This window comes from Pongo abelii, chromosome 20, assembly GCF_028885655.2.
Source record: "Pongo abelii isolate AG06213 chromosome 20, NHGRI_mPonAbe1-v2.0_pri, whole genome shotgun sequence".
NCBI classification, from domain to species: domain Eukaryota; kingdom Metazoa; phylum Chordata; class Mammalia; order Primates; family Hominidae; genus Pongo; species Pongo abelii.
This window is the reverse complement of record NC_072005.2, coordinates 3,084,682-3,112,622: the sequence shown is the minus strand read 5'-3', so window position 1 is coordinate 3,112,622 and position 27,941 is coordinate 3,084,682. Positions and strand designations below refer to the sequence as shown.

General features: G+C 54.2%; 1 protein-coding gene across 14 annotated transcripts in view; it reads right to left on the bottom strand.

Moving 5' to 3' along the window:
• The window catches only part of CELF5 (CUGBP Elav-like family member 5), a 74,472-nt gene extending 61,436 nt beyond the window's left edge, over positions 1-13,036 (bottom strand). For 9 of the 14 annotated variants that reach the window (XR_008516330.2, XR_008516331.2, XR_008516329.1 and 6 more), the window contains exon 1: positions 12,751-13,009. Coding sequence is in view for 9 of the 14 variants with exons in the window: in XM_054539317.2 (XP_054395292.1) it covers positions 12,751-13,009 (259 nt within the window). In the remaining 5 variants the exon portion in view is untranslated. Of the gene's footprint in view, positions 1-12,131; positions 12,246-12,750 lie in introns of those variants that run through there. The other 5 variants (XR_008516337.2, XM_054539333.2, XM_054539324.2 and 2 more) reach the window with 4 other exon arrangements.
• Between the last annotated feature and the right edge of the window lie 14,905 nt (positions 13,037-27,941).

The following is a 27,941-nucleotide window of genomic DNA, read 5'->3' as shown; positions in this document are numbered from 1 at the left end:
CGCCTCCCGGGTTCACGCCGTTCTCCTGCCTCAGCCTCCGGAGTAGCTGGGACTACAGGCACCTGCCACCACACCCAGCTAATTTTTTGTATTTTTAGTAGAGACGGGGTTTCACCATGTTAGCCAGGATGGTCTCGATCTCCTGACCTCGTGATTCACCCGTCTCGGCCTACCAAAGGGCTGGGATTACAGGCATGAGCCACCACGCCTGGCCGGAGTAGCCATTCTTTATTACTTTACTTTTTTTTTTTTTTGAGATGGAGCCTCGCTCTGTCGTCCAGGCTGGAGTGCAGTGGCGCGATCTCAGCTCACTGCAACCTCCGCCCCCTGGGTTCAAGCAATCCTCCCACTTCAGCCTCCCGAGTAGCTGAGATTACAGGTGCAGGCCCGCCACCACACCCAGCTAGTTTTTTTGTATTTTTAGTAGAGATGGGGTTTCACCATGTTGGCCAGGCTGGTCTCAAACTCCTGGCCTCAGGTGATCACCCACCTCAGCCTCCCAAAGTGCTGGGATTGTAGGCGTGAGCCATCGCTCCCGGCCTAGATTCATTTTTGTCCTTCCCCTCCCCGCCATGCCTCGCTCAGAGTCATTCAATATTCCTGAGCACCTACTATGCACCGATGGTGCTGGGGAAACAGAGACAAGGAATACATTGCTGTTCATCCTCTCCTTCTCTCCTCAGCCAGGATCTCCCCTCCCATCTCAACCCCTTTGATCCTGAACGTCCTGCATGGCAGGGGTCCCCAAGTTCTTAGTCTTTAACTCAGTTCTGTAATCTAGTGATTAGAGATAAGGATCAAAGCCAGCTCAGTACCTTTCTGCTGTGTGCTCTTGGGCCAGCCACTTAACTTCTCTGAGCCTTCAGTCTCATCCACCAAATGGGAACCACGAGGCCACAGATGCACTGAAAAGGACACAGGACCCTCCCTTCTCCACCTACTCAGCTTTGCTGCTCATCCTCTCCACTTCCTCCTCCACCTTCCCAGCCCAAAGTTCTCCCCAACTTCACTAGGAAAACAGACAGACGGGTTCTCTGTCCCCTTTTTACTGTCCCTCAATGCATGCATAAATGCCTTGATTCTTGTTCTGAGGCCCTGGTGTCCTCCTCCTGGACCCCTACGTCAACCATGCTGCCTCCAAATGAGGTCCAGCCCTGCTGGCTGTGGCTCCTCAGCCTCCATGCTGCTGCCTGCTTCTCTGCACAGCCTGACATATGGGGGTTCCTTGGGGCTCATTCTGGACCCTGATCTCTCGCCCAGGCATCTTGACTCCTATGGCTTCAGTCCCCATCACTACACCAGGAATTTCCCCATCCATACACCCACCCAACTGTCCACCCATCCACTTGTCCATCATCCAGTCAACTATCCTCCCACCTATTCATCCACCCACCCATCCATTGATCCATCCACCCACCCACCTATTCATCCACCCATCCATTGATTCATCCATCCACCCACCCATCCATTCATTCATCCACCCACACATCCACACATCCATCCATCCATCCATCCACCCATCCACACACCCACCTATTCATCCGCCCATCCATTCATTCACCCATCCACCCACCCACCTATTCATCCATCCATCCATTCACTCATCCATCCACCCACCCATCCACACATCCATCCATCCATCCACTCATCCACCCATCCACCCACCCACCTATTCACCAACACATCCATCCATCCACCCACTCACTCACCCAAATATACACCCATTCACCCACCACCCACCATCCACCCATCCACCCACCCACCTATCCACCCACAATTCATTCACCAATCCACCTACCTATACATCCACCCACTCGCCCATCCATCCATCATTCATCCACCCATCCACCCATCTATCCATCCACCCATCCATCCACTCATCCACCTACCCACCCTTCTAACTATCCATCCATCCATCCACACACACATCCATCCATCCACCCATTCATCCACAAACCCTTCCATCCATCCACCCATTCATCCATCCACCCATCCATCTGTCCACACATCCATCCACCCATCCACCCATCTATCCATCCATCCATCCACCTACCCCCCTTCTATCTCTCCATCCATCCATCCATCCATCCACACACCCATCCAGCCATCCACCCATTCATCCACAAACCCTTCCATCCATCCACCCATTTATCCATCCACCCATCCATCTGTCCACACATCCATCCATCCATGAATCCATCCATCCATGCACCCACCCACCCACCCATCCATCCTCGTGTGATGTTCAAAGCACTCTTTTAGGCACTGGTGACACAGCAGTACACGCAAAGGTGAAAATCTCTGTGCTAATGAGGCTTACAGTCTATTAGGAAGGAGAAAAAGGAAATAAAATTAAAAGTGATATATATCGTATGTTAGAGGTCTTCATTTGCACAAGAAAAAAAAAAAGGAAAGCAGGAAAAAGGAACTTGGAGTTCTGGGAGTGACTAGATTACAAATCCTGCCATCACAGGGGTTTCACAAAAAAAGGTGAAGCTTACAGAAGAGAAAGGAAGGAGCTATGTGAGTGTCTGGGGGAAGAACATTTATGCAGAGGGCACAGCCCATGCAAAGGTCCTGGAGCAGGACCGTGCCTCGCCTGTTGCAGAAACAGCAAGGAGGCCAGTGTGGCTGGAGCAGAGTGAGTGAGGAGTAGAGAGGGGGCAGGGGATGGTATGAAGGGGATGAGGCAGGTCATGCAGGACCTTGTGGGCCTCGGGAAGACTTGGGCTTTGACTCTAAGGGAGGTGGGAGCCACGGAGGGCTGCAGGCAGAGGGACGGGTCCTGATGCAGGTGCTCACAGGTGCTCTCTTGTGGCTGCTGCGGGGAGGACAGACTGTGGGGCGCGAAGGTGGGAGCCAGGGACAAGGGCATAGGGACTGCACTGGTCCAGGTGAGGGATGAGGGGGCTGGACCAGGTGAAGGCAGAGGAGAGAGAAGTGGGCAGATTCTGGAGAGGTTTCAAAAGCAGAGCCATCAGAATCTGCTGATGGAGGGATAGGAGGTGCGGTTGTTGTTGTGAGAGAGGGAAGTCAAGGGCATTCCCAGGTTTTGTCCTAGGTACCTTCAGGCCTCATCCCCAGGACACTGCACTGTGCGCCAACTGCCCAATCCAGGTCACTGGTGTACCCTGGACCAGGGTTTCTCAGCTTCCACACTGTGGATGCTTGGGGCCGGATCATCTGTCACCCTGGGCGCTGTGGGGTGCACATTCCTGGCCTCCACCCACTCAGCACCACTCGCAGCCAGAAGCACCCCCAAATCATGACAACCACAAATGTCTCCAGACATTGCCAAGTGTCCTAGAATAACTCCCATTGAGAACCACATCATGGCTGGGCGCGGTGGCTCACACCTACGATCTCAATGCTTTGGGAGGCCAAGGCGGGAAGATTGCTTGAGCTCAGGAGTTTGAGACCAGCCTTAGCAACATAGTGAGATGCCAATCTCTTGAAAGAGGGAGGGAGAGAGGGAGAGGGAGAGGGAGAGGGAGGGAGAGAGAGAGAGAGAGAGAGAGAGAGACAGAGAGACAGAGAGACAGAGAGAACAAACCACATCACTAGATCCCTTCCTCTTCCTCATCTCCCTTGCCAAGAGCTGGTGAATTGACCTCCCCTCCTCTACCTGGGCCTCCATTTCCCTATGTGTCCAAGGTTCTTCTGGTGGTTCCTAGCTTTGCTAGAGGCACGCCCTCTGGTCCTTCCCCCTAGCGGAGGGTCAGGGACAAGAATGCAAATCCTCTTGGATATAAAGACCCCACCCTCAAAGGCTGCTGGGAGAACGGAAGGGCACTGAGGGGCCTGCTCCACTCTGTCTTCCAGCTACCTCCAGGCACCACCACCTTCAGGAGCTCCTCAGAAGAGCCAGGCATAAGCCTAGTGGCAGAAGCTTCCTGACACATTCTAGGGCCTTCTGTGCCTTAGTTTCCCCATCTAAAAAATGGAGGACCCAGAATCCACATTGTCCAGATTCCCCTAAGAGACCCTATCCCTGCCCCTGCCACAGGTCTCCATGGCTCCACCTCTCTTGGGGTAAAAACCAAAGTCCTTCCAAGACACACAGAACCCGTTCAACAACCTGCCCCACTCCCTCTCTGCCCTCTTCTCCTCCCTCTCTCCCCCTCCTCACTCTGCTCCAGCCACAAGGGCCTCCTTGCTGTTCTTCCAGCATACCAGATGTGGTGGTCCTGCCTCAGGGCCTCTGCACTCTACCTGGAACGCCTTTCCCTTGGTTGTAGAACAACAGCCTTCCCATCTGTCATCCAGGTCTCATCTCAAACGTCACCTCCCAGAAAGGCCATCTCTGGCCCCCAGGGAAAGCTGTCATCTCCCGACACACATCTTCAGTTGGTTCACAGCAACTCATACCTATCTCAACTTATTTGTTTCCTAGTTTATCGTCAGTCTCTCCTACCCCATGAATTGCTTTATGTCCTCAAGCCTCGCTCAACGGCTGGCACACAATACAGACTTAATAAAGTTGTTGCCTTTTTAACTTTGAGACAGGGTTTAGATCTGTTTTCCAGATTGGAGTGCAGTGGCATAATCGTGGCTCACTGCAGCCTCCACCTCCCCAGGCTCAAGCCATCCTCGCACCTCAGCCTCCCAAGTAGCTAGGGCTATAGGCACGTGCCACCACGTGCAGCTTTTTTAAAAAATTATTTATTTATTTATTTATTTATTTATTTATTTTTTATTTCTATTTTTTTTTTGAGATGGAGTTTCACTCTTGTTGCCCAGGCTGGAGTGCAATGGCACAATCTCAGCTCACCACAACCTCTGCCTCCCGGGTTCAAGCGATTCTCCTTCCTCAGCCTCCCGAGTAGCTGGGATTACAGGCATGCACCACCACACCCGGCTAATTTTGTATTTTTAGCAGATATGGGGTTTCTCCATGTTGGTCAGGCTGGTCTCGAACTCCCGACCTCCGGTGATCCACCCACCTTGGCCTCCCAAAGTGCTGGGATTATAGGCGTGAGTCACCACGCCCAGCCTAAATTTGTTTTTTGTAGAGAAGTGGTCTTGCTATGTTGCCCAGGCTGGTCTGGAACTCCTGGGCTCAAGCAACCCTCCCACCTCAGCCTCCCGAAGTGCTGGGATTACAGGTGTGACGCACCGCAGCCAGCCTGTTGACTATTGTGACTGCCTGACCATTTATGGAGAACACCTACAATATGCAAGTCATTATTCAGGTTAATTACATGAATCACACCACATGTAATTAACACGTAATTAACCACATGTAATTTTTTTTTTCTTTACAGACTCACTCTGTAAAGGGCTTCATTCCATCACGCAGGCTGGAATGCAGTGGTGTGATCATAGTTCACTGTAATCTCTAACTCCTGTGATCAAGCAATCCTCCCTCCTCAGCCTCCTGAGTGGCTGGGACTACAGGTGCACACCACCACACCTGGATATGGTTTTTATTTTTTGTAGAGACGGGTCTTGCTGTGTTGCTCAGGCTGGTCTTGAACTCCTGGGCTCAAGGGATCCTCCCACCTCAACCTACCACAGCAATGGGATTACAGGTGTGAGCTACCACGCCTGGCCACATCATATAAATTAGTTCCAATTTTGACAACTGCTCTGTGAACTAGCTGTCTGTATTATTTCTCTTTTACAAAGTAGCCAAGGTTCAGAAAAGATGAGGTGACTTTTTCAGGATTACACAGAAATTAAAAAATGGAGCCAGGATTGGAACCAAGCCTGTCTGAGAGCAAAGGTTATGAACATTCGTATTCACCAGGTGAGGAGGAAGGTAGTAAAGGTTGAGGAAGTATCCTTCCATCCTTCAGTCTATCCCATCTTCTATCCATCATCCATCCATCCCATGCACCCATCCATCTATCCAGTATTATCTAGTATTCCATTCACCAATTACCCATCCATCTTTTCATCCATCCATCCAACCATTAATTTCTCCATCTACCCATCATCCATCCATCTATTCATTCACTCATCCACTCATTCATTCATGCATCCATCCATCGACCCATCCATCCATCCATCCACTCATCTATCCACCCACCTACCCATCCATCCATCCATGCACTCATTGACCCACCAACCCACCCACCCACCCATCCATCTGCCCATCCATCGCCCCCCCATCATCCACCAATCTATTCATCCGCCCATCCATCCATCCACCCACCTGCTCATCCATTCACCCACCAATCCATCCATCCATCCATCAATCTACCATCCATCCATCCACCCACCCATCCATCCATCCACAAATCCATTCACCCACTACTCATCCATCCATCCATCCATAAATCCATTCATCCACCCGCCCACCCATCCATCCATCCATCAATCCATTCAAACCTTCCACTGGTCTACCCACTTTTCTATCCATCAAATCCACCCATATCTAGAGTCACTGTCACCCATTCATCCATCCATCCATGTCTGTATCCATTGATTCACATATCCATCTCTCCATCCATCTGTTAGCCAGCCCATCCATTCTCCAATCCCCAGATCCTCTCATTTCCTCATGCCCTTGTTCATCCACAAGCTCACTTCCAAATGGCAAACAAGACCCAGTTTCTGCCCTCCTAGAGCTTACATATCACTGATGTTGACTATGACCCCAGACCAACTGGACTCCTGCTAGGCCAGTGTCTTCCAAACCTAACAGCCCCTCCCTTTGGCCCTGATCATCTTAAGTTCAAGGACAGCCAGCCTCCCTGGATGGCTCTGACCCTGGTCTATGTTTCCAAAATCATGTTTCTTTCTTTCCTTCCAGGGCGGGTCAAAGCTCAGGCTGGGAGGCGTGAAGCCCAGCTGTACTGCTGTATAACTTGGGCTGGGTGTTGCCCCTCTCTGGGCTCCGATCTCCTCCTCTGGTTCACATGGAGGAGGGGAACTTGGTTCTCTAAGAGCCAATGTAATCAGAACACACATCTGCTTCTTTGTATTTCTCTCTTCCCACACTGTGGGCCTCACCCCAACTGGAAGCTTCTATTTTGTCCATTCAGGTGTGAAGGAAATGAGCATATTTTGAGCAAGGCTGGGAGGTTGGGAAGAGGCTGGTGGTGGCAATGGGAGTTAACAGGATGTGAAGCCCACTTCCCATGCAGGTCTGCCTGAGTTCCTCCCTGCTCTAAACTCTTCCATGGCTCCCCAGTGCCCTCAGGAAAGAGTCCAAGCTCAGTCCAGCATCAGAGGCTTTCCTGGTCCAGCCCATGCTGACTCTCCAGCCTCATCTCCCACACCTCATCTAATCCGTCCTCTACCCTAGCTGTGCAAATTCTTCATGCCTCCAGGCCTTCATAGATCCAGTTCCCTCTCCCTATATCCAGGAAGTCAAGACATGTACCTATCTTGTTCACTGCTGTGTTTCATGCCCATCATAGGGCCTGGAACACAGTAAGTGTTTCTGTGAATGCATAAGTAAAATGCTTTCTCCACCTGGAAAGCTCCTATCGATCCTTCAAAGCCCCATTTCTAATGCCCCTCCTCCAGGCAGAGCTCCCACTTCATTATCCAGTTCCCTCAACCCTGCATTCCTCCCTCTGACCCAACCCAGACCACTGGACTATAGGTGCCAATGTCTAGCTCTGGCCTCAGACCCCTCTTGCTCAGTACGAGGTAAGGCCACAAAGGGTTTTCAAGGAGTGTTGTGTGAATGAATAAATGAATGAATGAATGAATGAGTGTGGTCCTACCAGGTGTTTCCAATGGCCAAGGTCTCACTTGCCAATTTGAGGGGTGAAAGAGAGAGACACAAGCCCACTTCAGAGATAACCTCCTGGGTCCAGCCCCAAGCTAAGACCCCTTGGAAGAGCCTCAACAGGTGAGCCCCACAGAAGAAGGGGACCCTGAGCTCCCAAGCCCCTCTGCTCCTTTCCTACCAGGGCAAAAACTCCATCCTCCCTGCACCTGAGCTTCCCTGGAGTTAGTGCCCCTCTGGGCCCTCGCACATTGTCAGGAACACCTTTCTCCATCAGTGCACCCTCCTCACGCTTCGGGCCTCAGCGTCGTCATGTAACAAGCCCGCTCCCACTGACCAAGCACATACTCTGTGCCCGGCCTCATGCCAAGAGCCTCTTCTGTTCTCTGCTCTCCCTGCCACTTCTGCTCTCACCTCCCTCATTTCCTCTGAAACGGGAAGACCCACTGCAGCTTGGAGGGATGAAGACACCTGCCCAAGGCCACAGGATGCAGAGAAACCAGACTCATCTCAACTCCAAGCTCTCAACGACTCTCCTACACTAACTGCCTCCTCCAGGCAGCCCTCCTGGCCTCCACCCCTGCGGGGGCAGGGCCCCCCTCTGGGCTGTCACTGCTGGTGTGTGTTTTGCCATCATATTCCTGAGCTCGGTGCCTTGTAAGCCCAGTTCCTCAGCTGTCTCCGTCCCCTAAACTGGAATCTGGTGGGAGAAGAGGTCTGGATGGGGGTAGGGATGGCAGATTTTATCTGTTTTGCCCAACCCAGTAGCCCAGGGTCTAGAACAGGGCCTGGTACACAGCAAGCGCTCAATAAATGTCGGTCATACAGGTAGACGGATTAACATCTAGCCCACTCCATCATGAATCCTATAAGGAATTCTGTTCACACCAAATGTCCAGCTCTGCATAAATGCTGGAAAACAGTAGGCGTTCAATAAATGTTCTTTGCCTGAAGTGGGGGGCGGGGGCAGGGAGGTGCAGAAATGATGTCACAGTCACAGGTGTGAGGCTCCGGGGCCTTATGAAAGTCTGTTAAATAAATGAGAAAATATGCAGCAGGGGAAAATAAGGCACAGAGAGGGGTGCGCCCAGCTTGAAGCCACACAGCACCCCAGCAGGGGTCCTTCCCAGGCGCGCGCTCGCGTGCGCGCACACACACACACACACACACATACACACACGCCGGCCAACCCTGCCAGCCGCACTCAGCCCCCTACTGCTGTCCCCACCACCACCAGGAGTGCCAACTGCTCCCGCGGTCCCCCCGCCAGGCTGCCCAGCCTGCCTTCTCCCTGGGGCTGGTGCGTCACACGCGGAATCTCACGCCTCAGAGCTCAGCCTGCTACAGCCTCCTCCTCCCCTCCTCCCGAGTCGAGCCGGCAGCTGGTGCTCCCATGGAAACCGCGGGCCCCCACCTGGGCCCCCGCCGGGCCCCCCCCACCTGCACCGTCCCCCAACGCAACCTCCGCTTTAAGACAAATATTGTCATTAACATGCAAATGTATATGCGATTACCATAAACGGGGGCCCAGTGGCAGCGGCGGACCAGTACCACCGTGGGCACCTTCGCCTGGCAGGGTGGGCACCCAGGCAGCCACCATCCGTAGACAGGGGCAGCCACAGCTCCAGAGGTGCCTGCCTTGGAGGGAGGGTCCCCGGGGCAGGAACTGCAAGGGGGCCAGCGGGAGCCCCAATCCTAGCCTCCAGTTCCTGGCCTGAGGCCCTGGCCTGGGGTGGGGGTCCTTCCTGGGGGAGGTCCCCTCTCTCTGGATGGGGAGTTCTGGCAGGAGCAGGCTTGTGGTCTTCCTGTGGGCCTTTATCTCTCCGCAGCCCCCTCCCTGTCTGTGTCTCTCTGTCTCTGTCTCCGTCTCTCTGTGGGTCTCTCCATCTCTCTTTCCCTGCGTGTCTCTCTCTCTCTCTCTCTCTCTGTGTCCTCATCTCTCTCTCTCTCTCTTAAAAACAAACCCAGCGCCCCAGGGCCTGCCCTCTTTTGGAGGACCACCTCGACGCATCCTTCTCCCCCTACCCCTGCCCCGCTCCTGGATGAGGCCTCCTGCCTTTCTCTGAGTCTCAGCACGGCCTCTAGGAATCTGGCTGCCCCCACACCACCTTCGGCCAGGCCAGCTGTGGCTGTCAGGTGTCATGAGCCCCTCTGTCCCCAGCACCATTTTTGGGGGCCTCACTCTCGCCTTCGGGGAACCTGTCACCCCTATGTCACACAGATACAGGCACAGCTGCTTCTCCTGGCCTGGGAGGAAGGCAGGGGGGGTAATGGGGGTCTAGCTCTGGTAAATGTGGAACCCAGGGTATGTCTCTCCAGCCCTCAGTTTCCCAGAAATGTGCTGTCACTCAGAGCTCACCTCCATGGCGATGGCTTCCACAGGGAAATCAAACAAGTCCCTGCAACCTGGACACCAAGGAAGGGCTAGAGGTGGCACCAGCTGACCCCCTCCGGGCTTGTACCAGGAGCCGGGTGCACCTCCGGGGTGTTCTCATCCCACCCCACTCTACTCCTTACAGATCTCCTGTGCCCAGTCTCATGGGCCCCGCCGGGCATCCAGGGAAAGGGATTTCTCTCCAGGCCTGGGGTCCACATCCCCAAGGCCCTGCCGCTCTGAACAGGCACATTATATACCATGCCAGGGCTCCCAGAAACAGCCCTAATAAGGTCATCTTGGTGGCAGGTGTCTGAACTCACACCTCTCCCCAAAAATTCTGACTTCCCATTCACCATTCCACCTCCCTTCGGCCAAGGCCCAGAGAGGGCCCAGAGAGGGCCCAGAGAGGGCCCAGAGAGGGGCAGTCACTAGCCAGAAGTCACACAGCTGAGCCCCAAATGCAAACCTGGATCACAGATGCTGATTCTGAAGACACCCCCCGACCGTTTTGTGCCAAGCACCTGCAGGTAAAGACCAGGTGAAGTCCAGCCAGGCCCCACACAGGTGGGGATTCACTTCCCCGAGGGCACTGGACCCATTTTCAACACGAGGTGAAGCCCCTGTATCTCACACACAGATGGACCTGGGACCCCTAAAAAGTGGAGGGTGATTGCCGGCTGTCCTGCACACGGCTTCTCAATTCTCACCCTCCAAGGAAAGCCCGCAAATGGGAAATACCCCCGAGGTACCCCAGGGACCCCAACATTCTCCAACCTGTAAAAAAAGAACTAGGGATGCGTCATGGTCCTGCTCTGTTGACAGCAAGGAAACTGAGGCTCAGGGCCAGGTGAAAACCCAGCCCCAGCCCCTCCTTCACCCCTCACTTCTCCCGTGCCCAGGTTTCCCAGAGATTTAAAAATAAGAAGGAAAAAAAAAAAAGATGAAGAAGTGTCACTAGGATGCTCCAGTCCCTGCACCCCCACCTGTCTCTCCGACCTAGAGCTCAACCAGCGGCCTTTCAATGCAACCGTTTGGGGGGCCACGTGGACTCCCCCATTCCCACGGGAATCTTTCTAGAAATGGGTGCTCTGGGTGTACCCAGGGGTGGGGGCGTGTGGGAAAAGCCCACCTATCACCTCTGGACTCCAGAGATTGACTTACGGGGGCCGCATGGGAGCCCCTCTGCCCTCCTAGGCCACATGGAGGAGTTAGATTTTTCAGGCCCAATTTTGTGTGTGTGTGTGTGTGTGTGTGTGTGATGGTTGGTTTTGAAAAGAGATGGGGAATGGGGAGGGGTTTCTTTCCTCCCTCAAGATAACCAGCTGGAGGGTATGGCTGAAGTGACAGGCCTGGGCCCCATCTCACCAGACCCTCCCTAGGGCTTTCTTGAACCCATCCTTCATTCATTCATTCATTCATTCATTCATTCATTCAATAAACATGCATTCATGCTTACCGAGCACGCAGCGCTGGGGAAAAAGTGGGTCTAAAATAGGTCATGGGCCCCGGTCCTTCCCCAAGGCCTCTCCAGGGTCTTCCTGGAGGATGGGAGGCGGAGGGCCAGGGGTGACCAGCACAAAGCCTTTGAAGTGGCACCCCCAGTCCCCAACACCTGACCGCAAGGCTGTCAAAGCCACCCCAATTCAGACGCTGGGCCCATGATGGGAACTAAGGGCTGGGGATACAATTGCTGGACACCCCCACCCGGGATGCCATGGGAGGGAGAATCCGGTGGGAGGGAGGCAGACAGGCCTGAGGCCGCCCACGCCTCCCTCCTCCTCCCTGTCCACCCCAGAATTTGGGCTCTGCCCAGATGGACACGTCCAAGCTCATTGTCTTGGGCCTGAGACCCCAACACATTGCTAAGAGGCTCGGCCAGTTTCAACTTGAGCCCAAGGTGGAGGCGGGGGAGGGGGAGGGCAGAGAAATGGAGGAGAGAATGCTGATCCACGCGGAGGTAGTGGGGCCAGGGGGTAGGCAGCGACGGGAGCCTCTCTGCCACCCGAGGCAGGCGAGGCGGGCGCGTCCCCCCGAGCCAGGCGCCCCCAACCCGTCTTCCTTTGTAGTTACCGATTAGCCTGGGGTCCTGGGCATCCGTGTCCCCCGCGGCCGGACCTGCCCCGCCGGCCTGGCTTTGTGAAAATAACCAAAGCAATGGAGTCCGCAGGTGCAAACTTCCCCGACGGGGCCTGGGGAGGCTGAATGAATGGGGGTGGGGGGGCAGGGAGGGGTGCCGGCGTTCCCGAGGCTCCCCTGGCAAACGGGCAGGAAAGATTGGGGTGAGGGAGGGAGGAAGGGGTGGGGGTCTGGGGGATGGAAGGGTGAGGGAGGGAGGGAGGGAGAGAGAGGGTGCTGTGGGGGGAAGGATGAGAGGTCGAGGGAGATGGGAGAGAAGAGAAAAGGAGAGAGAGAGGGAGAGAGAGAGGGAGAGAGAGAGGAGATGCCGGAAGGTGGGGAGGGAGGGAGAGGGGGCGGAGGAGGGGAGGGGGCCCGCTCGGATCTGTCAGCTGCACCCCCAGAGAGGGGAGGAGGGGTGGGTGGGAGGGAGGGGGTAAGAACCGATGCTCCGGCAGAGGCAGGCAGAGGAGGGAGGTGAGCAGAGGAGGGATGGTGATGGGGGAGAGAAGATGCCGGAAGGTGGGGTGGGAGGCGGAGGGAGGGGAGAGGGGGGAGGGGGCCGGGCGCCCACCTTTGTGCATCCCCGTGTAGGGGTCTTTGAGCACCGTGAGCTCGTAGATGCGGCCGAACTGCTCGAAGAGCGGCTTGAGGTCCTTCTCGTCCAGGTGCCGCGGGATCTGGCCCACGAAGAGTTTGATGGCGTCCAGGTCCTTCATGCCGTCGGGCTGCCCCCCGGGGGGCTCGGGCCCGCTGCTGCCCACGGGCGAGGGCCGCGGCTGCAGGAGCTGCTGCTGCTGCCGGCGCGCCTCGCTCTCCGTCAGGCGGGCCATGGCGGGCGCGGGACCGAGCCGGCGGCGGCGGCGGGCGGCGGGCGGACTCGCAGCTGGAGCGGCGGCCGCGCCTCCCGCCTCCCTCCCGGGCCCCCGCGCCCTCCTCCCGCCCGCGCCCGCCCCGGCATCGGGACCACAAAGGCGGCTCCGCAGCGGCCCCTGGCGGCCGCGCCGCGCGGGGCAGCCGGCGCCTCCCCGCATCCCCGGGCCGCGGGGGGAAACTGAGGCCGGCAGGCCCCGGGCCCCGCCTACGGGTGGGCGAGGGCGGAGCTGCGGGCGGGACGGGCCTTAGCCGGCTTCCCAGGGGGCCCCGCCGGCTCCCGCGGAGGGCAACGGCCGGAAGAATGTCAAAAGTTGCTGGGGTAATGTAGGGGGCTTGTCGTCGAAAGCGCCCGTGATCCTTAAAGTAGGTAACTCATCAATAATAGTAATAACACTAATAATATGGCTGGGCGCGGTGGCTCACGCCTGTCATCTCAGCACTTTGGGAGGCCGAGGTGGGTGGATCACTTGAGGTCAGGAGTTCGAGACCAGCCTGGCTAACATGGTGAAACCCCGTCTCTACTAAAGAATACAAAAATTAGCTGGGCTCGGTGGCGGGGGGCGCCTGTAATCCCAGCTACTCAGGAGGCTGAGGCAGGATAATCACTTGAACCCAGGAGGCGCAGGTTGCCGTGAGCCAGGATTGTGCCATTGTACTCCAGCCTGGGCAACAAGAGCGAAACTCCGTCTTGAAAAAAAAAAAAGAAAAAAAACAACAACTAATAATAACAACACTAATAATAATCAAGAGCAAGACAGAAAGTGCTCCCAGTAATCCCGACAGCACAGGAGAAATGGTAAAAGTATCTTCCAGTTCTATAGGGTGCTTACACATAGAAAGTGTCCTTGGCCCTTTAAGTATGTAACTCATCAATAATGTCATCAACAAGAAGGGAGGCTGGCTCGCACTGATAATGACAGGATAGGAGAAATACTGAAAGTATCTCCCAGCTCTAAAGTGCCCGTGATCCTTTATGTATGAAACTCATCAATAATATTAATAATAATAATACGTGCTGGCTGTGGTGGCTCACACCTGTAATCCCAGCACTTTGGGAAGCAGAGTCAGGAGGACCACTTGAGCTCAGGAGTTGGAGACCAGCCTGGGCAACATAGTGAGATGCCATTGCTGTAAAAAATAAGAAAATAGGCCGGGCACGATGGCTCACACCTGTAATCCCAGCACTTTGGGAGGCTGAGGTGGGTGGATCACCTGAGGTCAGGAGTTCGAGACCAGCCTGATCAACGTGGAGAAAACCCCGTCTCTACTAAAAACACAAAATTAGCCAGGCATGGTTGTGCATGCCTGTAATCCCAGCTACTCAGGAGGCTGAGGCAGGAGAATCGCTTGAACCTGGGCGGCGGAGATTGCAGTGAGCCGAGATTGCGCCATTGCACTCCAGCCTGGGCAACAAGAGTGAAACTCTGTTTGAGAAAAAAAAAATAGCCAGGAGTGGTTGGTGTGCACCTTTGGTCCCAGCTGCTTGGAGGCTGCGGTGGGAGCATCGGTTGAGCCCTGGGATATTAAAGCTGCAGTGAACCAGGATCACACCACTGCCTCTGGTCTAGGTGACAGAGTGAAATCTTGCCTAAAAAAAAAAAAAAAAAAAAAAAAACTTCCCAAAGATGTCTCAAAATTAAAGCCCAAGTCCTCCCTGAGGCCCACAAGGCTCTGCGTGTCCTGTTCTGCCTCGTCCCCACCTTCCCCTGCTCCCTCTCTCCCCCTCCTCACTGCTGCAGCTACACAGGCCTCCTCGCTGTTCCTCTCACTTGTCAGGTGCGGTCCTGCCTCAGGGCCTTTGCATGGGCTGTACCCTTTGTCTGGGATGCCCTCTCCCCAGATGATGTGTGGCTCATTCCTTAATTCCCCATCACTTTCTCCATCTACCTTATCTAAAACCACTCAGTCACCATTACCTCCTTTCTCAGCCTTCTTTTTCCCTCCATAGAGTTACACCCATCTAAAATTTTATTTTCATTTTTATTTTTATTTTTTTCAAGATGGAGTCTCTCTCTGATGCCCAGGCTGAAGTGCAATGGTGTGATCTTGGCTCACTGCAACCTCCACCTACCAGGTTCAAGTGATTCTCCTGCCTCAGCCACCTGAGTAGCTGGGATTACAGGTGCACCCCACCACACCCAACTAGTGTAAAATTTTATTAACGTACTTATTTATTTATTTATTTATTTATTTATTTATTTATTATTGAGACAGAGTCTCGCTGTGTCACCCAGGCTGGAGTGCAGTGGCATTATCTTGGCTCACTGCAACCTCTGCCTCCTGGGTTCAAGCAATTCTCCTGTCTCAGTCTCCGGTGTAGCTGGGATTACAGGCATGTGCCACCACACCTGGCTAATTTTTTTTATTTTTAGTAGAGATGGGTTTCACCATGTTGGCCAGGCTGGTCTCGAACTCTTGACCTTAGGTGATCTGCCCACCTCAGCCTCCCAAATTGCTGGGATTACAGGCATGAGCTATTGCACCCAGCCTAAAATTTAATTTTTAATTCTTATTTTATTTATTTTTTGAGACAGGCTCTTGCTCTGTTGCCCAGGCTGGAGGGCAGTGGTGCAATCTCGGCTCACTGCAACCTCCGCCTCCTGGGTTCAAGTGATTCTCATGCCTCAGCCTCCCGAGTAGCTGGGATTACAGGCACTCATCACCATGCCTGGCTAATTTACAATTTTATTTATTTATTTATTTATTTATTTATTTATTTATTTATAAGGCAGGATATCGCTCTGTCACCCAGGCTGGAGTGCAGTGGCATGATCATAGCTTGCTGCAGCCTTGACCTCTTGGGCTCAAGCGATCCTCCTGCTTTAGCCTCCGGAGTAGCTGGGACCACAGATGTGCATGCCACCATGCCTGGCTAATTTTTAATTTTTTTGTAGAAATGTAGTCTTGCTATGTTGTCCAGGCTGGACTCAAACTTCTGGGCTCAAGCGATCCTCCCACCTCAGCCTCTCAAAGTGCTGGGATGACAAGTGTCAGCCACCATGCCTGGCTTTAGAGGACATTCTGTCCTCTAAATGGAACACAACTCAGCCATGAAAAAAAAAATGAGGCTCTGACCCATGCCATACCTTGAGGACATCATGCTTGGTGAAAGATGTCAAACACAGAAGACCACACAGTGTGTGACGCCATTTGTATGAAATGTCCACCCGCGTTAGAGGGGGAACTGAGGCCCAGAGAGCTCCAGTGGCTGGTGCAAGACCACAAGGTAAGAGAGCTGGGATGTGAACCCACGAAGCCAGACTCTAGAGCACACACACTTCCCACCATCCCATACCATCTCCCCACGCGTCAGGCAGCTGAGCCCCAGTTTCCTTATTTGCCAAGCAGGACTAAAGAGAGAGGAGAGGGGCCCGGCACAGTGGCTCACGCCTGTAATCCCAGCACTTGGGGAGGCCAAGGCGGGCAGATGATCTGAGGTCAGGAGTTGGGGACCAGCCTGGCCAACATGTCAAAATCCCGTCTCTACTAAAAATACAAAATTAGCCAGGCGTGGTGGCGCGCACCTGTAAGCCCAGCTACTTGGGAGGATGAGGCAGGAGAATTGCTTGAACCTGGGAGGCAGAGGTTGCGGTGAGCCGAGATCGCGCCACTGCATGCTAGCCTGAACGACCAAGTGAGACGCCATCTCAAAAAAAAAGAGAAAGGAAAAGAGGATATGGTGAAGGCCCTGGTCTGGTGCGGATTCATGAGCTAAAACGTGGGCTTAGCAGAGTGTCTGGGAGCTTAGCTCAGTGAATGGCTATTTATCATTGCTGTTACTGGCAGCCTCCTGGCCGCCCCCAGATGGAACAGAACATCAGGACTGGGTGACAAGCAGAGCTGGGCAAGGGGTCAGGGTTCCTCCCACAACATCCTGCCACTCGGCCCAGCACAGACGCAGGTGCTTAGACTCAGCTGAGGCTTGGCCGGGCACAGCGTGGCACTGGGGCTGGTGGAGTCGGCCAGGAGACACAGGCTTCGTCTCCATGGAGACTCAAGCAGGATGCTCAGAGCCCCATGAGCCTCTGGTGTTCTGGGAGAGTCCTTAATAAGAATTTTAAAAATCACGCCTGGCGAGGCGCAGTGGCTCACGCCTGTAATCCCAGCACTTTGGGAAGCCAAGACAGGTGGATCAATTGAGGTCAGGAGTTCGACACCAGCCTGGCCAACATGGTGAAACCCCGTCTCTATTAAAAATACAAAAATTTGGTCGGGTGCGGTGGCTCATACCTGTAATCCTAGCACCTTGGGAGGCCGAGGCAGGCAGATCACGAGGGCAAGAGATTGAGACTATCTTGGCCAACATGGTAAAACCCCATCCCTACTGAAAATACAAAAAGTTGGGCATGGTGGTGTGTGCCAGTAGTCCCAGCTACTCGGGAGGCTGAGGCAGGAGAATTGCTTGAACCTGGAAGGCGGAGGTTGCAGTGAGCCGAGATTGTGCCACTGCACTCCAGCCTGGGCAACAGAGCGAGACTCCATCTCAAAAAAAAAAAAAAGAAAAATCATGGCTGTAATCCCAGCACTTTGGGAGGCCGAGCTGGGAGGATTGCTTGAGCCCAGGAGTTCCAGACTAGCCTGAGCTGTAACATAGCAAGACTCCATCTTTCCAAAAACACAAAAATTAGCCAGGTGTGGTGGCAGGCACCTGTGGTTCCAGCTACTTGGGAGGCTGAGGTGGGAGGATCGCTTCAGCCCAGGGAGGTCCAGGCTACAGTAAGCCAAGACTGTACCATCGCACTCCACCCTGGGCAACAAGAGCAAAACTCTGTCTCAAAAAGAAAAGAAAATCAAAAGAGAAACTCACAAACTCCTATGAGCCAAAGATGCACTTTTTTCAGCCTCTTCCTCCTCTTTCTTCCACCCAAAACAAGAGCCCAGTCAAATTCGGGTCTGACTTCTGGGCACTTAAATCCAGCATTCTGCCTCCTGAATTTCATCCCTGGCACAGCTAAGGGGGTGGGTGAGCATGGAGAACAGCAAGGCTGTGAGCCTGGGTACATCTGGATACCACAGGCCGGCTCCCTGACTTGTTAGCGGATACAGTCTGGTGGGCATTAGTCACTGCAGGATGCCCGTGCCATGGCTGTTACTGAGGAAGTAAAGCGCATGGGAGTGGCAGGGCATGGTGGCTCACACCTGTAATCCCAGCACTTTGGGAGGCCGAGGCAGGCAGATCACCTGAGGTCGGGAGTTGGAGATGAGCCTGGCCAACATGGTAAAACCCTGTCTCCACTAAAAATACAAAAATTAGCTGGGCTTGGTGGCGGGTGCCTGTGATCCCAGCTATTCAGGAGGCTGAGGCAGGAGAGTCGCTTTAACCTGGGAGGCAGAGGTTGCAGTGAGCTGAGATGGAGCCACCGCACTCCAGCCTGGGTGACAGAGCGAGGCTCCGTCTCAAAACAAAAAACAAACAAAAAGGAATCTGCAAGCCTTTTGTTCTTCTTCCTCCTCCTTGGCCTCCTTGGGTTTTTCTTTCTTCTTCTTTTTTTTTTATTTTTTTTATTTTTGAGACGGAGTCTTGCTCTGTCACTCAGGCTGGAGTGCAGTGGCGTGATCTCGGCTTATTGCAAGCTCCGCCTCCCGGGTCCACACCATTCTCCTGCCTCAGCCTCCCGAGTAGCTGGGACTACAGGCACCCGCCACCACGCCCGGCTAATTTTTTGTATTTTTAATAGAGACGGGGTTTCACCGTGTTAGCCAGGATGGTCTCGATCTCCTGACCTCGTGATCCGCCCGCCTTGGCCTCCCAAAGTGCTGGGATTACATGCGTGAGCCACTGCGCCCGGACTTTCTTTCTTCTTCTTTTGAATTTTTCTCTTCTTCCCACGACGACCGTGAATCACTTTGGAATCAAGAAAGTCTAAAACTTGAAAACAGGAAAGGAAGCAGAGCCGATTTAGCAGTCACGGCTGTCAGATGGAGGATTTGGGTATCGAAGCCAACACAGCTTATTCTTTTCTCTTCGGTGCTCAAAGGAATTCAGAGCTTCTCAAAGCCAACTGGGCTCACTGGCTGCCTGGTCTCAAACCCACGCCATGCGGTGTCACGGTGTCTCTGCCTTGCCGGCCAGCACATGGACCCCCACCCGGGCCCCCATGCCCGTCCAGCTCATGGTGACACCAACTGTTTATTTGCCACGTACCAGGCACGGTGTCCTCCATGCACACAGCAGGAACTGTCATCCCCATTTCTCAGAGGCGCAAGTCGAGGCACCCAGAATTTCGCAGGATGCAGCTCATGTTTTCCACCTTCACGGATTTTGCCAGAGCTGTGGGCCCCGGGGGCTATTTATCTATTTTTTTTGAGACGGAGTCTCGCTGTGTCACTCAGGCTGGAGTGCAGTGGTGCGATCTCGACTCACTGCAACCTCCGCCTCCTGGATTTAAGCGATTCTCCCGCTTCAGCCTCCTCAGTAGTTGGGACAACAGGCGTGCGTCACCGTGACTGGCTAATTTTTGTATTTTTAGTAGAGACGAGGTTTCACCACATTGGCCAGGCTGATCTCAAACTCCTCACCTCAGATAATCACCCACTTCAGCCTCCCAAAGTACTGGGATAACAGGTGTAAGCCACCATGGCTGGCTTATTTTTTTTTTCTTTTACAACAGTGATAAAATACACATAACAAAATAATACACTTAACCATTTTGTATTTTATTTTATTCTTTTGAGACAAGGTCTCACTTTGTTGCCCAGGCTGGAGTGCAGTGGTACAATCACAGCTCACTGAAATCTCAACTTCCCGGGCTCAAGTGATCCTCCCACCTCAGCCTCCCGAGTAGCTGGGACTACAGGCTTGAGTCACAATGCTGGCTAATTCTTTTATTTTTTGTAGAGATGGGGTCTTGCTATGTTGCCTAGGCTGGTTTTGAACTCCTGAACTCAAGGAGTCTGCCTGCCTCAGCCTCCCAAAGTGCTGGGATTACAAGGATAAGCCACTGCACCTGGTTTCCTTTTTTTTTTTTTTTTGAGACAGAGTCTTGCTCTGTCACCCAGGTTGGAATGCAGTGGCGCGATCTCAGCTCACCTCAACCTCCACCTCCCGGGTTCAAGCAATTCTTGCCTCAGCCTCCCAAGTAGCTGAGATAACAGGTGCCGGCCACCATGCCTGGCTAATTTTTCTGTTCTTAGTAGAGACCGGGTTTTGCCATGTTGGCCAGGCTGGTCTCGAACTCCTGACCTCAGGTGATCCACTCATCTTGGCCTCCCGAAGTGCTGAGATTACAGACGTGAGGCACTGCGTCCAGCCTGACCTACTTCTAAGCGCACAGTTCAGCAGCGTTAAAAGCACATTCACGTGGCTGTGCAACCATCACCTCCACCTTCTCCAGAACTTTCTCATCTTACCAAACTGAAACTCTTTGAGAGTCTATGAAACACTCACTCCCCATCTCCCTCTCTAGCCCCTGGCATCCCCCATCCTACTTTCTGTCTCTGTGAATTTGACGATTCCAGGGACCTCCTAGGAGTGGAATCACACAGCATTTGTCCCTCCGTGTCTGGCTTCTCTCACTGAGCCTGAGGTCCTCAAGATGTCTCCACACTGTAGCCTGTGTCAGGATTTCTTCCTTTTCATGACTGAGTAATATTCCACTGTGCGGATGGACCACAGTGTGTTGATCCATTCTTCTGTCCACCGCCCCTTGGGTTGTTTCCACCTTTGGTGTTATTGTGAATCGTGCTGCTGTGAAGATGGGTGTACAAATCTCTCTTCGTGTCCCTGCTCATGGTGACGCTGACTGTTCATTTGCCACGTACCAGGCACGGTGTCCGCCATACACACAGCAGGAACTATCATCCCCATTTCTCAGAGGAGCAAGTCAAGGCACCCGGAATTTTGCAGGATGCAGCTCATGCCTTCCATTTTGCTGGGAATATACCCAGGAGTGGGAATGCTGGCTCCTATGGCAATTCTATTTTTAAATTTCTTTTTTTTTTTTTTTTGAGACAGAGTCTTGCTCTGTCACCCAGGCTCGAGTATAGTGGCACGATCTTGGCTCACTGCAATCTCCACCTCCCGGGTTCAAGTGATTTTCCTGCCTCAGCCTCCCGAGTAACTAGAATTGTAGGTGCATACTACCACACCTGGCTAACTTTTTTTTTTTTTTAGAGATGGAGTCTTGCTCTGTCCCCCCAGGCTGGAGTGCAGTCGCGGCGATCTTGGCTCACTGCAAGCTCTGCCTCCTGGGTTCATGCCATTCTCCTGCCTCAGCCTGCCGAGTAGCTGGGACTACAGGCGCCCGCCACCATACCCGGCTAACTTTTTGTATTTTTAGTAGAGACGGGGTTTCACTGTGTTAGCCAGCATGGTCTCGATCTCCTGACCTCGTGATCCGCCTGCCTCGGCCTCCCAAAGTGCTGGGATTACAGGCGTGAGCCACCACACCCTGCCACACCTGGCTAATTTTTGTATTTTTAGTAGAGACGGGGTTTCACCATGTTGGTCAGGCTGGTCTTGAACTCCTGACCTCAAGTGATTCACCTGCCTCGGCCTCACAAAGTGCTGGGAAAACAGGCTTTTTTTTTTAATGGTAGCCATCCTAATGGGTGTGAAGGGCACTAGTACTATTTGATGTTTTCCTTGGTATCAATCAGCTGTTTTAAAAATGCTTAATTTGTGGCCGGACGCGGTGGCTCATGCCTGCAATCACAGCACTTTGGGAGACCGAGGCGGGCAGATCACGAGGTCAGGAGATCGAGACCATCCTGGCTAACACAGTGAAACCCCGTCTCTACTAAAAGTACAAAAAATTAGCCGGGCGTAGTGGCGGGCACCTGTAGTCCCAGCTACTCGGGAGGCTGAGGCAGGAGAATGGCGTGAACCCGGGAGGCGGAGCTTGCAGTGAGCCGAGACCACGCCACTGCACTCCAGCCTGGGTAACAGAGCCAGACTCCATCTCAAAAAAAAAAAAAAAAAATGCTTAATTTGGCTAGGTGGCTGGCGTGGTGGCTCACGTCTGTAGTCCCAGTACTTTGGGAGGCCAAGGCAGGAGAATCGCTTGAGCCCATGAGTTCCAGACCAGCCTGGGCAACAAAGAGAAACCCTATCTCTACAAAATTACAAAAATACAAAAATAAGCTGGGTGCAGTGGCACATACCGGCAGTCCCAGCTACTTAGGAGGCTGAGGTGGGAGGGTCGCTTGAGTCTGGGAGGTCTAGGTTGCAGTGAGCCATGATTGTGCCACTATACACCAGGCTGGGTGACAGAAACACCTTAATATCTCTTAAAGGAAAATTTACACCACTGGCTAAAAAAAAAAAAAAAAAAAAAACTTAGCCAAGCGTGGTGGCGGGCGCCTGCAAATTCCAGCTACTCGGGAGATTGAGACAGGAGAATCACTTGAACCCAGGAGGCGGTGGCTGCAGTGAGCCAAGATCACACCACTGCATTCCAGCCTGCGTGACAGGGCGAGACTCTGTCTCAAAAGAAAAAGAAAGAATTAAATGTCTAGCGTGGAATCAGGGAGGCTGGGCAAAGTCTCCAGGCTCTTCCACTGTCTTCTCCTCAGCCCAGCAGGCAGGCAGGCTCCCTGGTTACTCGCCCCTGCTGGGGCCCATCCTCACCTGCTCTGTGGCCTCAGGTAAGTGCCATCCATCTCTGGACCCTAGTTAAACCAGGGACCTAAACCTGGGCCCTTTTCGCCCACTCCACTCAGCACGTGGCTAATGGCGTGGCCCTCAGATTCGTCCAATCCGTGTCTGAACTCCTTGTGCTCAGCCTCCGTGTTACCATCTGTAACATGAGCATCTTAAAAGCAATTACCCAAGTCTGGGCGCAGTGGCTCACACCTGTAAACCCGGCACTTTGGGAGGCCGAAGGAGGTGGATCACCTGAGGTCAGGAGTTTGAGACCAGCCTGGCCAACATGGTGAAACTCCATCTCTACTAAAAATAACAAAAATTGGCCAGGTTCAGTGGCTCATGCCTGTAATCCCAGCACGTTGGGAGGCTGAGGCAGGTGGATCACAGGGTCAGGAGTTCAAGACCAGCCTGACCAACATGGTGAAACCCTGTCTCTACTAAAAATACAAAAATTAGCTGGGTATGGTGGCGTGCACCTGTAATCCCAGCTACTCAGGAGGCTGAGGCCGGAGAATCACTTGAACCCGGGAGGCAGAGGTTGCACTGAGCTGAGATCGCACCACTGCACTCCAGCCTGGGTGACAGAGCGAGACTCTGTCTCAATAAATAAAAATAAAAAAATTAGCCGGGCATGATGGTGGGTGCCTGTACTCTCAGCTACTTGGGAGACTGAGGCAGAATTGCTTGAACCCGGGAGGTGGAGGTTGCAGTGAGCTGAGATCACGCCACTGCACTCCAGCCTCGGCAGCAAAAGCGAAACTCCATCTCAAAAAAAAAAAAGAAAAGAAAAAAAAAAAAGCATCTACCCAGGGACCCGGGCACGGTGGCTCACACCTGTATTCCCACAGCTTTGAGAGGCTGAGGCGGGAGGATCACTTGAGGCCAGCAGATCGAGGCCAGCCTGTGCAAATAGCAAGACTCCATCTCTACAAAAAAGTATTAAAAATGAGAAAGATACATAGAGTGGACAGCGCCTCTGGAGAGAAACTGTGCTGGTTTCAAGAAACATTAGCTGATGTTTTATCAACTTAAAAGGCCTCCAGGAAGAGATCACGGCCCCTGGACCTGGCCTCTTTGGGGTATTGGGAGGCAGTACAACATCCTTGCTGGGGGGACGTCTTTGTCTTCCTCGTTCACTGCTGCCCAGGGTTGACCGGGGCTAAAGTGAGGGCTGAGGGCACCGAGGGAGCCCCGGGAAGAGACCTCACATGTGCCTGACATGGGCAGCTCGATGTCATTTTTTTTTTTTTTTTTTGAGACAGAGTCATGCTCTGTCGCCCAAGCTGGGGTGCGACGGTACGATCTAAGCTAACTGCAACCTCCGCCTCCCGGGTTCACAGGATTCTCCTGCCTCAGCCTCCCGAGTAGCTGGGACTACAGGTGCGCGCTACCACGCCCGGCTAATTTTTGTATTTTTAGTAGAGACGGGGCTTCACCATGTTGGCCAGGCTGGTCTCCATCTCTTGACCTTGTGATCCGCCTGCCTCGGCTTCCCAAAGTGCTGGGATTACAGGCGTGAGCCCCAGCGCCCAGCCTCATTTCATTTTCGTAACTGTCCTCTGGCTGCTGGTGACCTTTCCAGATTCAGTGAAGGTCAGACACCACTTCTGCTCTCCTTACCCTCCCCTTCCCCCAGGAAGCCCTGCATGGCCTGAAACCTCCCTGCTTCCTCCCTCTCCCCTTCCTTCCTCTCTCCCTCTCCTCACTCTGCTCCAGCCACACGGGCCTCCTCGCTGTTCCTCCAACACACCAGGCGCAATCCTGCCCCAGGGCCTTTGCACCGGCTGTACTCACTGCCTTAATCATTGTCCCCACATTTTCACATGATGTAATAATCCTTGTTATCCCAATTTCACTCAAAAGCCCCCTCCAGGCCGGGAGTAGGGGCTCACGCCTGTAATCCCAGCACTTTGGGAAGCCGAGGTAGGCAGATCACAAGGTCAAGAGATGGAGACCAGCCTGGCCAACACGGTGAAACCCCGTCTCTACTAAAAATAAAAAAATTTAGCCAGGTGCCTGTAGTCCCAGCTACTCGGGAGGCTGAGGCATGAGAATTGCTTGAACCCAGGAGGAGGAAGTTGCAGCGAGCTGAGAACCCGTCACTGCACTCCAGCCTGGGTAACAGAGTGAGACTCAAACAGGCCGGGCGTGGTGTCACACCTGTAGTCCCAGCACTTTGGGAGGCCGAGGCAGGCAGATCTCCTGAGGTTAGGAGTTCGAGGTCAGCCTGGCCAATATGCCAAAACCTGATTGCTACTAAAAATACAAAATGTGGTGGCATACCCCTCTAGTCCCAGCTACTCGGGGAGGCTGCGGCAGGAGAATCGCTTGGACCCAGGAGACGAAGGTTGCAGTGAGTCAAGATAGGGCCTCTACACCCCAGCGTGGGTGACAGAGCAAGACTCTGTCTCAAAACAAACAAACAAACAAACAAAACAAAACCTCAAAGCCCCTCCTCAGGGAGCCCCCAGTGTGGAATGAATTGTAAAACAGCATCCATCCATTGATCACCATCTGAAGGCAGCCCGCCCACTTGACCACTTATTACCCATCTCCCACAGCGGACTGCGAGCCCCATGGCATCTGGGCCAGCGTCTCTTGCACATGCCTGTATCCCCGAGCCTGGCACAGGACCTGGCAGAGCAGAGTTCAAGTGTTCGCTGAATCGACAGTTGAATGAAACTAATCCGGCCGGGCACAGCGGTTCATGACTGTATTCCCAGTGCGTTCAGAGGCCGAGGTGAGAGGATTGCTTGAGGCCAGGAGTTCAAGACCAGCCTGAGCAACATAGCAACATCTGATCTCTACAAAAATATTTTAAAAATTTAGCTGGGCATGGTGGCATTTGCCTGCAGTCCCAGTTACTTGGGAGGCTGTGGCGGGAGGATCACTTGAGCCCAGGTCAAGGCCGCAGTGAGCTATGATTGCACCACTGCACTCCAGCCTGGGTGACAGAGCAAGACCCTGTTTTATGTTTTTTGAGTCAAAGTCTCGCTCTGTCACCCAGGCTGGAGTGCAGTGGCATCATCTTGGCTCACTGCAACCTCCGCCTCCCAGGTTCAAGTGATTCTCCTGCCTCAGCCTCCTGAGTAGCTAGAACTACAGATGCGTACCACCACCCCCGGCTAATTTTTATATTTTTAGCAGAGACGGGTTTTCATCATGTTGGCCAGGCTGGTCTCAAACTCTGACCTCAAGTGATCCTCCTGCCTCGGACTCCCAGAGTACTGGGATTACAGACGTGAAGCCACCATGCCCGGCGTGAAACCCTGTCTCAAAAAAAAAGGAAAAAGAATTACCTGTGTATGTTAACAGGGAAGATGATGGGCTGGCTTTTCCTCTAAAATGGGGTTTGCCTGGGTCCACAATAGGGCCAAAGCCACCTTCTGCCCGCACAGAGGTGGGCAGCCACTGTCCACTCTTAGCCCTGCTAAGCTCCTGGAGAATCACGCAGAACCCCAAGAAGGTCAAAGCCCTGGGCCCTAGAGCCCCCTGAACTGGTAAAATTTGGTCCAGGGAGGCACAGCCCCCATGCCCCAGGGCCACGCAGCACATGGGTGCCGAGCCTGGCCTCTGCTCGCCGCCCAGGGAAGCCCAAGTACGGCCCCCACTATTCCAGCCCCAGTGGCAGGCGGCCCCATGCTCTGGGGTCAGGTAAGTACTGCCCCCACCATTCCATCCCCAGTGGCCAGTGGCCCCATGCTCCGGGGTCAGGTGAGCCTTTCTTTTCCTGCAACCCTGCCCTGCCTGCCTTTCACTCTGGGTCCATCCCATCCCTCCCCTCCCTCCTGAACAAGCTTCTCCTGCCGCGTGTTTTGGTGAGGCAGAGACCCTGTGCTGGGTTTGAGGCTCTTCTAGGGGAGAGCCGATTCCTAGGGGACCCTGGCGGGTGGGGTGGGGCCCCTGCCTGTTTCTGAAGTTCCCTGGTCTGAGAAGAGGCAGCTTGACTGCGGGGATGTGGGTCTTGCTCAGGAAGCCCCCAGCAGTCCAGGTCTTGGTCCAGGCCACACACTGGTTCTGGAAGCATCTTTGTAGCCCCTCCTCTGTGCTCCAGGAACACAGCGGTGGAGGGGGAACAAGATGAGCCCACCCTTCTCTGCCTCCACCTGGCCCAGCCCCAGCATCGCCCACCTGCGCCAGCCCAGTCACGTCTACCAGGTCCTAGGCTAAACCCTCGCCACCCCCGTCTGTCCTCCCTGCAGCAGCCGTCAGAGGGCGCCCGGGAGCACCCGAGTCAGAACCTGTCGCTCCTCTGCCCGCAGCTCTCCATGGGTCCCACCTGCCTCAGGGTCAAAGCCCAAGTCCTCCCCGTGGCCCACCAGGCCCTCCCCACCCTCCCTCCCTCTGCTCGAGCCACACAGGCCTTCCTGCTGTTCCTCCAACACGCCAGGCACCGTCCTGCACCAGGGCCTTTGCTCAGGTGAGCTGTGCCTCCGCTTGCAATCTCCTCCTCCAGGTTTCACCCCGGCTGCCTCATCATTCAGGTCGCAGCTCAGACACCATCCCTTCCAGCCACAGTCCGCAGGACACTGCCTCCCTCGGGGCCACTTCCTCAGCTGCCCCGGCCTCCCCACGCCCCCACCTCTCCCTGCTTCATCTTCTCACCAGCACATCTCTGCCTCTCCTTCCCCGAGAGCACGGGATCTCAGGCCAGGGACACATGGCAGCTCCACCAGCGTTTACTGAGCCTGACAACTGGGCAGGCCAGGAAGGGGCCTGGGCACCAGGCAGAACCGGGGACGGTCCCCGGGGCTTCTGACCAGGAGGGACCAACCCTAGTTCTGCACCTGCTGTGCAGGTTCTCAGTAAACCAAAGAGTATGGTGCCCTGCTGGGACCTCTCTGAACCTGGGGTTGGGGTTGGAAGCCGACTTCACACAGCCTACTGCCCGCCGTCCAGGGTTGCAGAGTCCTCCCAGATTCATGTCCAAAAGAACCTCAGCCTTTAGCCTCAGTTGGAAATGGGATCTTGGCAGAGGTCATTAGTTAGGGGGAACATCTTCCTGGAGCAAGATGGGCCCTGATCCAACGTGACGGAGGTCCTTGGAAGACAGAGACAAGGCGGGGGCTGGAATGACGCGGCCACAAGCTGAGGATGCCGGGAGCCCTAGAAGCTGGGAGGAGAGGCAGGAAAGACCCGCCCTGGGGGCCCTGCCCACACCCTGACTTTGGACTTGGGGCTTCGGAGGCACTGAGGGTGGATTTCTGGTGTTCTGAGCCCCATAGTTGGTGGTGCTTCGTGATGGTGGCCCAGGAAACAGGTCCTGTGCATCACCCACAAGACCCTGTACACAGGCCCTCCTC